The following is a 15,327-nucleotide window of genomic DNA, read 5'->3' on the forward strand; positions in this document are numbered from 1 at the left end:
CACCTATGAGTACTGAATTGCTGCGCCAGGCAAAGTAATACAACATAAAAGAAGCCAGAAATTTTCAAATTGTTGCCATGGGGACAACACTGCAAAGGGAAGTTGTCCAGTGCAATACTGCCAACCAGCTAACCTACTTTGCATCGAAAGCCCATTGAAAGCCATCTCCCCTTCCGTTTTGTCTGCAAAGTGGGGTATGTACTGTTCACAGAGGAGCTGAAAATGATGTTTTGTGGAAAGAGAAAGGCTGTAAAAGGCACTCCAATTTCAAGGCAAGGCCTTCCAGAAGCCCCATGTTCAAAAGGACATGAAAGGCTACAACCGTGACAACTTTTGATTAGTGAAACCTATGTTGCAACTTCGGAAGCCGTTTTCTCAAAACAGTTTTTTTTGCCACCTGTGAGGCTTGTACCAGGGATTTCTTTGTGACCGGTGGGGCTATTTTGATTCCGTTTCTTGCATTACATTCCTCGATGAACAGTTCAGGTCGTGACACTCTTGGTTTTCCAGATTTATTTTTTGTGGTTTTTTAATTCAAATAGTCGTTCGCAGTCGACATGCCTGTTGCTCATTAACCTCTAAAAAAATGAAAACTAAAAAACATTGTGTTGTAAAAAAAAAATTCTAAAACTGTCACGACCTCGTCCGTTCATTTGGGAATGCAAAGCACTCTGAACAAGTTTTCTATCATGTTTTATAAGTTGCTCAAGCTCGGTACAAGCGGAACAGAAAGAAAATTTAATAAATGAAAAAGTTATCAAAATATTACATTGAAATTTTTATGGTGTTATAACAGAAGCATTTCCAGTTGCTGTGCCAATTTTCATCAAAATCCACACAGAAATAAAAAAGTTGATTTTGAAAGCCACGTCCCCCCTTAAGCTGATTGTAAAAGTGCGGTTGCTATACTAACCACTCGGCCGCACTAGGTGCACGAGAAACGAGTCCAGCATGTTGAAATTGGCAATGTAAAGCAGTGATCACTGGTGACCTAATTGAATAGGCATGGTAACGTAAGTTACAAAGGAAGGAGCGGGTTAGCATAGATCCAACGATTCCCACATTGCGGCTTGTGTGATCATTATCTTTTTTTCATTGACTTGAAGAAAGTTGTTTTATAGGGAACCTTTCTAGGCTTTGCTGATAGCGTTTGATGTCACTTCACAATGTACTGCAGGAAAGCCAACTTGCCACATTATTTCACAAAATGATGATGATGATGATGATGATGATGAGTGAGGGCACAGCAGGTGGCTCAAGAAAAAACTCGTGAAGCTTGCACTAAATCGAGCGAGGCTGGAAGCACAGCAGAGCTGCAGGATTTCTTTCTCTGCGTACTCTGAAGGGCACATCACTGCACATTTGTACAAGTTTGAAACTGCTTGTTTACCGTAATTACCCGATTCTAACGTGCACTTTTTTTCCGAAAATATAGGCCGAAAAATCGCATGCGCGTTAGAATCGGATACGAAACCAAACTGCCGAAACAGCAGAAATTTCGTCCCACCCATCGCCATCGCCATCTCAAGATGGCGCCAAAGCTTTTTGCAACAATTTTTCAGACGCATGAAGCCGAGGCGCCTGGGGGCGTAAGCTTTTGCATCGGCATTCACACAAATCGTCAAATTGTTCCACTTGCGCGCTTGATAACAGCAATGGCAGCAGCAGCAACGAAGGTGCGCCGCTTCCACGGCTTACGAGCGGCTCCAACGCGTTCAAAACGAGTGGTCGGCTGAAGTGTGCACCTCTGGAGAATCTTGTGGGGTGGGCGTGTGAGGCGTGGGCCACAATCCCATCGACCATGGTTGAACGTTCATTCAGAAGTGTGGCATCGCAAACGCGCTTGACGGCACCGAGGACGAGATGTTGTGGTCAGCGGAAAGCGACGAGGAGTGAGATGAGTGAGATTACTTTAGGAAATAAACCGCCCGTTTCTCTCGCATTTGTTTTTCTTGCTCACAAAGTTCCGTGCGCGTTACAATTGGAGGTGCAAGTTTTTTCCGTTTTTCGCCAGGAAAATGGGCTGCGCGTTAGAATCGGGTAAGTACGGTACATGTTGCGTCGTCGCTTTGCTCTGTACTAGTACACGGGAGTCGTCGTCATCTGCATCGATACCTTTGTGTTCCTCGTGCCGAGCATTCCATGCGCAGTAGTTCCGTGCAGCAGGTGTTGCACCTGCTGCGGTGTTGGTACTAGGCAAGGCAAGGTGCTCCTTGGGGGTTTAAACATGTTTGCTTTTCTTTTTTTTTGCTAAAGCCACTGCGCGAGCCAGGGACGATTGGAAGTCGCCGCTAGGCAGGCACTCACAACCGCTCGGTATTTTCTTAGTATTTTTAATGCGTTAGGAACCACACATTACGGCCACCTACAACAGCCAGCTCCTGTAGTCGGAATCGAGCCTGGGTCCCTGCAATTGTGAGGCCGACAGCCGTCTGATTGCGCCATTTCGGGACAGTCGAAGTGGCTTCATATTTTTTAACCACCTTTCTGTCCTAACTCTTTCATGACCGCCGGAAAATTGACCGATTTTTAGGGGTCCTAGAGAAACATTTTTTTCTGCTTACAGGAACACAAAATGCTGAATATTTAACGGCCTTTCCAATAACACCACTTTTTAAAAATCTTTTCATACATCTTAGTTGTGAAAAAAATATCGAAATCAAAGTTTTTGCATGTTGTCAAAGAAAATGATAAAAAAGGAGTTTTGTATAGCAAACCTTCGGTAGTAGAAAAAAATGAGAAGATTCATTGTGTAGGGAAACATTTCAAAAACACGCCCTACAAAAGATGCTGACTGGCACAATAGAGTTTGTCAGATATAAAAAAAAAATGTTAGCACACGTGGTGCTCGTGCCATGTGGTGAAGCCCACCCTCCATTTCGAAATGTGCAATGTCGGGTGGTTCCCTGGATTCATCTGGCGGTTTGACATTATCAGAGGCACCAATTTGCCCCACGTAACGTAAAAATATCTTGTCAATGACTGACTTTGCATTTACAGCAAGCACAGTATTTGGGACAAGCACGCAATGCAGATAAACGTGCATGAAGTTGAAAACAAACCTCGGTAGTTGATGCTTGTTGATGTTCATGGTCAGTTATCTCTGAAGACATAAAGTAGAGCTTTATTATCATCTTCTGACTCGCAATTGTAGCCTTGCTTGCAGGATTGAGATGCGACGCGCTAGAATCGTTCCGTGCAAACTTTGGCCGAGTAGGTGTTGCGCGATAAAAAAGATCAGCACAACGAGCCCCCTCCATTGCAGCGCCACCTAACAGTTTTGAAATGAAACAGTACAAAAACTTATCGGAGACTCCGTGCGAATGGACAGTTCAACTAAGCAGCAACACTAGACCCCCGAAGATACCCTCGTATGAAAACGAAACTGGCAGGCGAACACCTAGCAGTGTGTAAGGCCAGTTTGAAGCGCTGTCCTTTTTGGGACACATATCTGGCGCGTGGGTGTTATCTTTTGACTTGCATCTGAAGTTCTTATCGCAGAAATCGCGTTAGGGTTCAGTGAAATCAGGAGCAGCATGCTTTGTTCGAGGATCAGTCGTGGGCACTCAAGGCGCCATGGCAGGTAGCTTTGAAGTTCAGCAACTGCGTAGTAGCGCTAAATATGAATTTCGCGATGCAGAAACAAAACTGAAACTGTTGCAAACTGTTCGCTAATGGTCCTGCAGTAAGTAGAACTACCACAGAACTTAGAAGAACGTGCGCAAAGCCAATAAAACTGCCTAAAATCATTTCGTAGCTTTGCAAACGGGCACTACTTGACATTTTCAGCCAATTTCTTGGATTATTACTGTCGGAGTGCAAACCTGATGATTGAAAATCGTTTGCTGGTTCACCATTCATGCCCTGATAACAAATATTACTCCCACCTCCCCTCGCGGGAACTCCTGTGTAGATGCGACGCATAGGGGATTTCGTTGTTGTTTCCGTTAGGTTGATTCTCCCATCGCGTGAAACGTGCCGTGAACCCCTTGCCGCAGCTATGACGCAACACAATCCACTTTAATCCAATCCAATCCACAATAAGCCAATCCATTCCAATCCAATGCCCCTCGCGAGAGAGTGTTCACTATCGGAGAGGAGAGGGGGTGAGCGGTGGAGAGCGCAGCTCGCGCGGCGAGGAGAATGAGGGAGGGGTGTGGACGGACAACAACAACGCCGTATGGAGGGACAAGGCGAGTGAATGAGATGCAGTCGCACCTAAAATTTAACGCTCATGCAGAGTATTTACGAATGGCACGAATTCTTCTTTGGTAGCAGTGGTGCGCGATGACCACACCCTTTTTCCACACCCAGGTGATTCAAACGCGTGTCAAAAATCACGGTTTTGTTGCAAAAATGATGACAAAACTGATTTCGAAAGGCCATTTTGTGATCTAACTCCGAACAGCTTTACTTGTTCGAGCAACGCCTGGAACGCTATGAAAAGGGGCTCCCAAAGTATCGTTCAAATTGAACGATTTTGAATAGGTGTGGTAACGAAATAGTTAAGAAAGAGGCTTTGATTTTCTTTTTTCTTTTTTAACACGAAATTGTTTTATTCGGGGGTACACACATTTCCCTGGTGCCACATCTGTCACGGAAGTGACGCCAGTACAACGAAGCATGTGGCCTGTAAAGGGTGCACCTCTGCACACAGGGTCTTCTTGCGGGGAGGCAACCTTTATACTGAAGAGTACGTTGTACTTGGGGTTGTTCATTTTCGGGTTTTATATTTTACCCGAAAGTGTTTTATGCCAGGATACACGAAGATTTCACTGACGGCATATCCATCACGGGAATGACACCAGTACACCTTTTTCGAAGCGACCCGCCAGCAGGGCATCGCTCGCCAAGCACACCCACAAGACAGCCGCCGACCTGGAAATCATGCTCAGCAGCAGATTTTGCTGCACTTTTCACTTTCGTGTTTCACCAATTCCTATGACAGAGGAATCACCATAATTTTTTGGTGAAAACTTTCCAACAGCCTCTGTTCCACTTTCACACGAGGAGGTGCTTTGGAGCGAAGCCTCGCTGAACCGCTTTCCCGCTGCCCCGCAGAAAAGCCAGACGAGCTCCAGCCTGGCCGAAGCCGACTGCTTCGAGCGGCTTCCGGGCGTCGACCTCCAGATGGCCACGCAGTTGAGCGAAGCGCTGGACTTCCCTTCCGGCTGGGAGGTGCGCCAGGGCACGGCCGACTTTGCCCACGAGGTTCTGAGCCAAGCCAAGCCGCACTTCTCGGATGTCGGCCTGGGAGACGAGCTGGCCATGCTGGCCATGCGGCTGCTGCGACTGGCCACCGGCTGGGATGCCCGCAAGGTGGGTGCGGTCTTCTCGCAGGATGTCTTTCGGAGTTTGTTCTGGATGACCTGTTTTGTTAGGAAGCCAGTTGATGGATGTTTTGAATTGCGCAAAGAGAGCTAAGCCTTTTTGCGACATTCACTGTAGCGATAAATGAGAAAAGATAGCCGCTGGAGCTCCCCTCTGCATTATTTCTGATACATCTGGACAGAACGGCGTATAAGTGGCTGTGAATGATTAGTTTTTTCCTGGGCTTTGCTGGGGCCAAGTTACCGTGATTTTTGTTCCTCAGTGCTGGGATGCGTGATTTGGGAGTGCCTTTTAAAGACCTGACTGGAACCAGGGGGGTTGATTGCAGTACATGGTGGGCTGTGTCCAGGCGATCAGCTACAACGTTCCCAAAAGAATTGATCGCCATGCTGGTTGGTGTGGCTGGATCATGGGAGCAGCCAAGGCCTTTAACGGGGGACACTGGCCTTGAGGGCATTCTTGTTATTGTTTAACTTATGTGCCTGAGATTAACACATTACATGTGTTCTAACACCATGAGCACAAATGAGCAGTCAGTTTTTATCTGTCTGGTGTAATTTCGGAGTTGGCCAACCGTTATGCCATTCCGTTTTGGGCAATTTTTTTCATTGTCTACCTATGGAATCCTCGAATACTTTTTTATCCCTTTGGGCGCTAGAAGGACCAGGGAGTGCGGCTATACCACTGCAGTAATTCCAGCATTGTTTCTGCAATTGCTGTGAACTACCAAAAATTTTAAAAAGGAACTGCGTAAAAAATTATGCTAGCAAAAAGATACTCTACCTTTTTGTGGTTTCATTGCACTGTTCAGTTCATAAGTTTTCAAATGCAGCAAAAATGATACAGATCTAACCAGTGCACCCAAAGATATTGTACCCATCAGTTGACATTGCAGGGAAAAAAATGGTTCTCAGAAAACAGGGCACGAAGTTTGGAAGTGTAGGCAAAAATGGTCATTTAGGCGACTTCAAAGGGCGACAGATTTGTAAATACTTAGCTATAATATTTTGCAGGTACATTGTTTCGAATGTGTAGACTGGAAATAAAATTAATGCAGACAATGGGATTTTTTGGCAATTTTTTTTTCTTCAAGACCAGTGTATTTTGACAAAACTTGTTGTGGGGCTAGTTGGTTCATGATTCTTAAAAATGTTTAGCGCAAAAACCAAAGACGGTACACAACCAAACCAAAGATGGTCTTGTGTACCGTCTTTGGTTTTTGCACTAAACATTTTTAAGACCTGTGTACCCCCCTTAATAACTGTCACAACCCTGGTCACAAAGCGCAACTGATGAAGGTGGACTTTTGGGCGAGTCGCTACTGCATTCCACACGCGCAAAAGTTGGAACGAGAGACCGAGAAGGACGGCAAGCGCTTGTCCCTGTCGCCCTCCTTCATCTGTGGTTCAGATTTTGCGCCCTGCATGTCTGCAACAGCGTTTCGAACGGAGTGTTCCGCTTTGTTGCTGCTAAGTTCTCGTGTGCAGCGCAAGAAGTGTGCGAGGACGTGGCTGGCCGACCCCGGCCGCGAACGCTGCCTGGACCTGTGGACCCAGTATGGCCTGCTGCTGGTTGACCTGGGCCTTCCGCAAGAGGCGCTGGCCGTCTACGAGAAGGCCCTGGACACGGTGAGCTCTGCTGCTCTGTGCCGGTGTTTGCTGGCTGGCTGAGCTCCAACAAAGGCCTGTCAAATAAGCTAGGCACAAGGAAGGAGGGACAATGGGTCGACCATCCTTAATTAAGTCGGCAAACTGGTCCTAAAGCCATTCCGTTTTTATTCACGAACCAATTTTAGTGAAACTGCACATCATTGTGGAGTTTCTTGAGCTGATTTCAAATCTGCAATTAGATTATGTGCAAGTGGATTATTATTTTAGGTAATTAATGACTAATTGCCAATACTTTGGGTCACAATTACAAAATAACCACTCCATACAGGATGGCAATTACCCCATGGCTACGCAGACAAATGACTAAAGAATAGAACATTGACAGGACTTTTTTGATTTAGCTGTTTTTTTGTCATTTGACAACACACTGAACTTGACTGCTCCCGTGCTCTGCCAGAAATGGCTCACAGGTGGTGTCAGTTGACACAATAATAATTTTCCAAAGCCTTCATTTGAAAAATTTGTTTCCAACATTGTATTCTATACAAATTTAGGTATCAGAAGCAAAAAAATTACCGTATTTATTCGAAAATAGGTCGAGCATGAATATAGGTCGACCCCCTAAAAATTGAAGTCGCCGAAAAAAAAAAAATACCGTATTTATTCGAATCTAGGCCGGCCCCGATTCTAAGCCGACCCCCGAAAGTCCGAAGGCGCGAAAAAAAAAAAAAAAAAACTTACCTCGAATGTAGGCCGAACAAAAAGGCGAGGTCCGCGTTCACAAAAAGAAGACACGTTTATTGAACATGAAGATGCGGTGCTGGAACTCAATCAGTTTCTCTTCAAAATCACCGGGCAACTTCTGGACGATTGAGGTTCGACGACGGCGGCTAAAGCCGAAGTGCTTCATAAATTTCTGTGGCCAGCCCCGACTGGCTTTGAAGTGTGCCCGCAATAAGCCTCGTTCCCTTAAAAGCTGCCTTGCTTTTGCCTGGAGCACTTCCGTCGTTACTGGAAGGGCAGCTGCTCGCTGCGTCTGAACGAAGTCGGCCAATGCCATCTCCATTTCATGGCGACGGCATTCTCGTGGTCCGGTGATTGCCAACCTCGTTGCGGCGCACGCAAATATCCTCTCTCGTTGCGTCCTGCAACGACGGACATTTTTTTCATCCACGCCGAAGTCCCGCCCGGCTTGAACGTTCGACGACAACTCCGCTGCTAAAACAACTTTTCTTTTAAAAGCGTTGCACTGTCAATACCAAACGCCACACCGCACGCAGGCCACTGTCCGCACAATTCAAAATGGCGGCCTATGGCTCTTAAGTGGCTACTGGCTCGTCTAGTAATGGCTACAATACTTCCTTTTCTGGGTGGCGCTAGCTGCGCGCCACTTCCCTAGCTCCCTTGGCGCTAGCTGCGCGCCACTTCACTTGGAAATTGGCGCGTATTTCAAAATCCTCGAATCCAAGCCGACCCTGGAGTTTGATATATCAGCATTTCAAAAAAACTATCGGCTTAGATTCGAATAAATACGGTATATTCGATTATAGGTCGACCTATATTTTAAGAAAAAACTTGAGGAAGCTTTTTAAAACTCCCATTTATTTACAACGCGGTCACCTCACTGGTCGGAGCCACACACTGCGTCGTCGTCGGAACTTGCACCGCATGCGCCGCAGTTCATTACCCACCCCCGCCCCCGACTGGCTTTGAAGGCTGAACGGCCAATCCCGCCTCGCAGCGCTAACTGTTGAGCTTTGCTCTGAATATCTTCGCAGGTCACTCGGTGTCCTTTCACACACTCCTGTTCCACGTGCAGCCGTGCAGCTCCTCTTCCACGTGCAGCCGGAGCCACGAAACGCACGACGCAGTCCCCTACAAGTAAAAAGTTCGTCCCGCTGTTTCCGCCATCCCCTGATCAGCTTTTCATTAACGACTAACTCTCGCTGAGCGGCGCAGTTGTTCAAGTTCTCAGCAAACAGGATCACCCGCCGCTTAAAGTCCGACGTGACATCGCGAAATGCACAGAAAAACGTTATGCGCGGAAATCACAACGAAGCAAACACAAAGAAAGCGCATGAAACGGAGAACGGGAGATAGTAGAGACAGCGAGCGAAGCAGGCAACGCCGTTCCGTTCACGAGGTGGCTACGCTAGGTGGCGAAAGTCACCTTTACCCCCACCTCGCACTAGCCGCTACCGCGGCTCCGAAGACACCAAGCCAAGCCAATCTGGCTCTCTAGCCAGTACGTCAGCTCGCTCGTGTCCGATTCGGCCGCAGGTAATGCGCGATAGCCGGCAGTGACTGTGGGTGGTTTTCTTACGCTGATTGTTTTGTTATTTTTTCCTTTATTTTCTTGCCTGTCTTTGTTCTAGATGCTCCGCGCTGCCGCCTCAAATTGAGGAGCGCCGGGCGCGACGGAGAAACGGATCGCTCGGTGCGCTCGCCATTTTTGATCACGACTATAGGTCGAGGTTCTTCGGTCACGATTATAGGTCGACCCTCAATTTTTAAGCACATTTTCGGGAAAAAAAGGTCGACCTATATTCGAATAAATACGGTAAGTTGTACTTGCTGTGCATGTCGAGATATCCGAGGGCGGAATGTTAGCTTAGCATTGCAAGAAAAGTGCCGTTTCACCATCAAATTCTGCATGAACTGAGCTGTAGAGTGCACTTTAAAATGCTATTTACAATACAATACACTGCCTTTTGATGAAGAAAGTTGCAGACTGATAGAAAAAAGGCCCGTGGATGATGAAAATGCCATTTTTCAGAAAACGATCTTTTGACCGTTTTTCGGCCCATTCTGCTCCCTTAACAAAGTGGCTTTCAAGAGATGTTAACTCTTTCGTTACGGTGCTATTATAGGCCATTGGACACGGAGTTCTGATGACTTCAAACCTGCCACGAAAACTCAAAACACCACCTTGCAGACAACGATTGCCGTCTGGCATATTTATTGGCAACTCCTTTTTCGATTTCAGCTTTTCGTTTGTTTACATTTCACGTGCGGAGACTGCGTCGAAAGTGGAATTTGAACCCGCGACAGTGGCACGTTTGCTCTCGATACGATGCCTCTGCCAGCCCGAAAGCGGAAGGTTTTACCGCTGCAAGATAAGACAGCCATCACTGCCCAAGTGGAAGACGGGAGATAGCGCCAATGAAAATTTGGAACCGCCTGCAGCTCGCTCTACCACTTTGAAAAGCGAACAGAGACGGCTGTGGCCTTTGTGGACGTCAGCGAAGTAGTGCTTGCCTAGTTTTGTGAACAGCATTGGAACAACTAGGTGCCACTGTCTGGCAAAGTCCGTCAGCAGAAGAGGCTGGACTTTGCTGGGAGAAGAACGTGCAGAGAAGGCGAACCCGAATGATGTTTTGGATGCTTGTGACACATTTCAGTCATTCTTAGATGCACACGGCTAGCAATGAAGCACTTCTTATAGCTGGGAAGTTTTTACAAGGTAAGGCTCGCAGAGTAATATAACTGATTTCGGGAAAGAAATTTTTGATCTGCAGGTGATGTTGTTGTCATTTATCTTTCGTTTTCGCGGCAATGAAATTTCCACAAAAGCGAATTTGTTAGCATTCCCCAGCGGATTTGTTGTTGCGGGGTTTGACAGTATGTGAACAACAGCGCACGTGTTTTCATGTTAGGAGGAGAAAACCTAGTATATGACGAGCGATGGTTAAAGGGACCCTGCAACACTCTTTGAGCAGTGCAAGTAAACCTGCTTGACGTTTAGATTGCACTGCCAGGAATACCTGAGCCAAATATTACCCGTGCACGTGAAGCGGTGAGCGTGCAAATTGCTGTGAAAGACGCGGAAAAACCAACCGCACTCCCTTCAGTTTTCCTCATTATGCACACCTGGCATGGCCTAAACAACATCACTGAGGCCATGGCTGCCTATTGGCTGTGGCTGGTCAACTTAGCGGCTTATTTCTCGCATTTCCTGTGACGATCCGCTGTTGTCGGCACTGTGTACCAACCTCTTCTATGCGTGAGCCTGTACGCACAATTTTTACGTTTCTTTTGTGTTTTTAGTGCACGTGGAGTTTGAGTGATGAGCTCAATACTCCCCTTTCAGCCAGATCACGTGACAACAAACGCTTATTGCTTCAAAAACGCCCTACCAGCCCAAGCGCTTTTTTGAGGCACCAAACCAGAAATAGACCCCCCCACGTTTCGGAGAAAAGGGGAAAACTCCCCGGCCTGTCATATATCGAAGGCCACCGGAGAAGACTCCGTGAGCCGCCCCCCTCTCCGGGAGAGAGCCCGCAGCTTTCGTCGTGTCGTCCGCGGTCTAGTTCAGAGGGAACAGTTATGCGCGATTTCTCATCGCGCGTAGTTTCGGTGATAATGAACAGATTTTGATAATTCTTGCAGGAGGAGATTGCTGGGACAATAGACTTTGCCTTAAGGGGGCAGTGGGGTCTTTGGGGCCGAAAAACGGTCAAACAAAGCGTTTTCGGAAAAATGGCATTTTCAGCCTCCACGGCCATATTTCTATCAGTCTGTAAATTTCTCCTCATCAAAAGGCACCATATTATGTTGTTATTATATTATAATAGCATTTTAAAGTGCACTCTACAGCTCAATTAGCGCAGAATTTGATGGTGAAACGGCACTTTTCTTGCAATGCAAAGCTAGCATTGCATCCTCAGATATCTTGGCACCCAGAGCAGGTACAACTTTAATTATTTTTGCTTCTGATACCGAATTGTGTGGAGAATACAATGTTGGAAACAAATTTTTCAAGTGGAGGCTTTGGAAAATTATTATTGTGTTCAATTGGCACCACCTGCGAGCCATTTCTGGCGAAGCGCGGGAGAAGCGAAATTCCCTGTGTTGTAAAATGACCAAAAATAGCTGAATCAAAAAAGTTCTTCCTTTGTTGTATTCTTTAGTCATTTGTCTGCCTAGCCACGTGGTAACTGCCATTCTGTATGGAGTGGTTATTTGGTAACTGTGACCCAAAATAATGGCGATTAATCATTAATTAACTCGAAATATAATCAACTTACAAAAAATCTAATGGCAGATTTGAAATCAGCACAAAAAACTTTATAACGCGGTGCAGTTTCATTAAAATTGGTTGGTAAATAAAAAAAACAGCTCTAAGACCAGTCTGCCCCCTTAAAATATATTCCGAGTAGTTGATGGTAAGTGTTGCGGGGTTCCTTTGACAGAAACAAATGAGAGGCAAATGTGAAATCTCTTGATGCCAACTTCCTTCTTCACTGGCCTAGTGAAAAGGCACAAGGCCATGTAAAACAACCTAAAGTGCTCATACGTCTTAAGGGGGCTCACTGGTCTTTGATTTAAAAGTTTATTTTTGCAGTTATGGTGATGAAAATTGGGGGGCATATGTAGTTTTTCATTCTGATTGTAGATATAGAATTTGTTTTTGAGTAAAAAGACTATGTTCAGATTTATTTGGATTTTTATATTCGATTTTTTGACAGCTTTTGTAAAAAAACTGCTGGAGGGATGCAGCTAAACAGGGTACCAGTGAACTGTGCACAAATCGAGGAGTGCAATAAGACTACCATTATCGTTCTATCTGGTATGTAGCAGAAGTTACGACCGTTTGAAATTTGGGGTTGGAAGGGAAAACCGGTTTTTCTGGTTGCCACCTTGGAAGCCCAAATTTCGAACGGTTATAACTTCTGCTACAGACCAGATAGAACGATAATGGTAGTCTTATTGCACTCCTCGATTTGTGCACAGTTCACTGGTACCCTGTTTAGCTGCATCCCTCCAGCAGTTTTTTTACAAAAGCTGTCAAAAAATCGAATATAAAAATCCAAATAAATCTGAACATAGTCTTTTTACTCAAAAACAAATTCTATATCTACAATCAGAATGAAAAACTACATATGCCCCCCAATTTTCATCACCATAACTGCAAAAATAAACTTTTAAATCAAAGACCAGTGAGCCCCCTAAAGGCAGATGGTCATAATGTGACGAAAGGTGATGCATGCAAAAGCGTACGAGGCATGTTTCTCAAAAAAAAAAAAAAAAAAATGAGCCCAGGGTCCCTGGGCTTTTAGCTTCGTACACAGTTTGACTGCACAGCAAACCGCTTGTCAGGGTTTCTGTTATTTTGAACTAACAGTGAAGCTCTGAGTTCATCTCTCTGGGCATACGTTCACGTTCAGTTGTGTAGTTAGGGTCAGAGCATGACACTTTATTGTAAACTAGAGTGCTTGTCTATTGAAATTAACGCTTGAAGTAAACCGTTTTGGAAGGGACCGAAACAACGGAGACAATTGCAGACATCCTGGGCACCTTTTGTCATCTTTTTAAGATGCGTGTCTTGCGCATTTTTCAGCTTTTAATTTTTCTCATTTTATGAGTAGTGCCTTCTTGTCTCCTTTCTGTCAGCAGCCCTTAACTCCACTGTTAATGTTATTGTTTTTTTCTTTTCTTTTGGTTTTAAAACGGTCTTTTCTAGCTGAATCGAGACTGGGTGACTCGCCAAAGGGTCATGCTTTCGAGTTAAACAACATTTCGTTCTATCGTTGTTCGCGTGTCGTCTTGCACAGGTGTCGCACCCGAAGGCCTTGGCCGAATGTCGCGGGGACGTGTGGCCGCTGCTGGCCACGTACCTCAATCTGTCCCTGGGTGTCCTGAGGCCCCACGAAGAAGGGCACCCTCCTGAGGCCACAGCGAGGCCCCCTCCCCCCAGCAAGGACAGTGTCCTGCGGGTGCTGTCCTGGTACAACTCCGGCCGCAAGTTCCGGGAGGTCCTCTCCAGCCCCCTGCAGCCATCCGCGCTGCTCAGGGCCTCGGCTGCCATGGACGCCCGATGCGCAGATGTGGACGGCCGGACTGCGGGTGTGGTGGACGTGGCCCTCTGGACCAAGTACTTCGTCTCGGGCTTCGAGGCGGCTTCGGCTTTGGCCCAGGAATGGATTGACGCCTGTCCTGAAGATGCAAAGTGAGCCGGCGGTTTGCTGTAGTCTGTAGTGGCGCTCGTAAAAGTGAAGGTTGAGGGAAATTGGGCTGTGGCTACTTTGGGGGAGCATTTTGGCAGAGTTGTCAATATGCACCAGTTGTGAGACTCCCCGTAGGCCCAACAAATCAAAAACTGGTCTCCAGTTGGCCCCCCCCTGCCCTGGGCCAAGCAGGGGGCGAGCGTGCGGCAATTCAGTTGATTAGCCTGCCATCTCTCGACAGAAAGTTGAAGCAGTACCCAAGTGCTTGTCACTGCTGCTGCAGCATGATTTACCTAGTAACATGATCGATTGGCCTAGCGTGTATTCCATGGTTCATACCATTGAGCGCAAAGGGATTGCGAAAGGACACAACACGACACCATTTTGATGGGGGTTGCTGCCGCGAGTCACAGAAGAAACAACCGGGACAACGTAAGTGAATATCACCTAATTTAGGGTTCCCTAATTGGAAGAGAAAGCTTTGTTTATTTTATTATGTTGTGCTAATAAAAGTAAATGTTTAGCAGAGTCGGGTTTTTGTCCCCTAGGTGCCATGCGATTAGAATTGTACTGCATCCTCAACAGAGCAAAAGGGCTCACACGGCCCTGATTCCAAAGTAGCGTTGAAGTGGTGCATCTTGTCACGAAGCCAAAGACGACACAGTCGACTTCAAGGAAAACAAGTTTATTGGAGCAAACTTGTACTCCCCTAACAACTCAAAGAATACACAGGCAGCGAAGCAGCATTCAACAATGTGACGTGCTCAGGCGAGTGACGGTGAATCAAATATTGCGGCATCTGCTCTGCGGGCATTTATCTTTGGTGCGAGTGTTTCTCGAACCGTCGATTTACATACAGAACACTGTACAACAAAGAGGATTATTCTAGGCTGTTGACGTTAGTTCAAAATGCTCTCGCTGTCAAAAGAGATAACACGTGCGGCATAAAAATAAAGAATGGAACACGCGCTTCACTTGGAACGCAGATAACACAGATCGGCGCAGCGGGCGGAAAAAACAAAACACAAATGAACAAACCCAGTGCATGGTTCGCGGCAATATTGAAGAACTCCGGTCTGTAGTACAGCTGGCATGCTCAAGGGCCACTGCCTTTTTTGATGGCCAAAACATTAGGTGCCCCATTGGGGGGATTGTTGCTGTCTGGCAAAGGAAATAGCCGCAGCTGTAAAAAGCAAAGTACACATGAAAAATTGGAATTCATGCCAAAATGCAGATGCAGATTGCGTTCAGTAGAATCAAGTGTTTTCGTAGGAAAACTAGGAAAACTAGGTGTGCAGGATTCTGTATCGGAATTGGCGACGTCTCTCTAGAGTGAAAGCCGATTGTGTTATTGAAACAGTACATTGGCACATTGTATGCATTGGAGCAATAGTTTGCCTACTGCAGGGGGGGGGGGCTGTTGGCATGTGAGTGAAACG

At 46.3% G+C, this 15,327-nt stretch overlaps 1 protein-coding gene across 1 annotated transcript in view; it reads left to right on the plus strand.

Annotated features, from left to right (window-relative positions):
* The window catches only part of LOC144164259 (nuclear exosome regulator NRDE2-like), a 99,474-nt gene that overhangs the window by 53,884 nt on the left and 30,263 nt on the right, over positions 1–15,327 (plus strand). The window contains exons 11-13 of the mRNA XM_077694775.1: positions 5,062–5,319; positions 6,819–6,959; positions 13,496–13,890. Coding sequence (XP_077550901.1) covers positions 5,062–5,319; positions 6,819–6,959; positions 13,496–13,890 — 794 coding nt within the window. The remainder of the gene's footprint in view (positions 1–5,061; positions 5,320–6,818; positions 6,960–13,495; positions 13,891–15,327) is intronic.

The sequence above is a fragment of the Haemaphysalis longicornis genome, unplaced genomic scaffold, assembly GCF_048455015.1.
Source record: "Haemaphysalis longicornis isolate Haplotype H1 unplaced genomic scaffold, Haemaphysalis longicornis Haplotype H1 scaffold_13, whole genome shotgun sequence".
NCBI classification, from domain to species: domain Eukaryota; kingdom Metazoa; phylum Arthropoda; class Arachnida; order Ixodida; family Ixodidae; genus Haemaphysalis; species Haemaphysalis longicornis.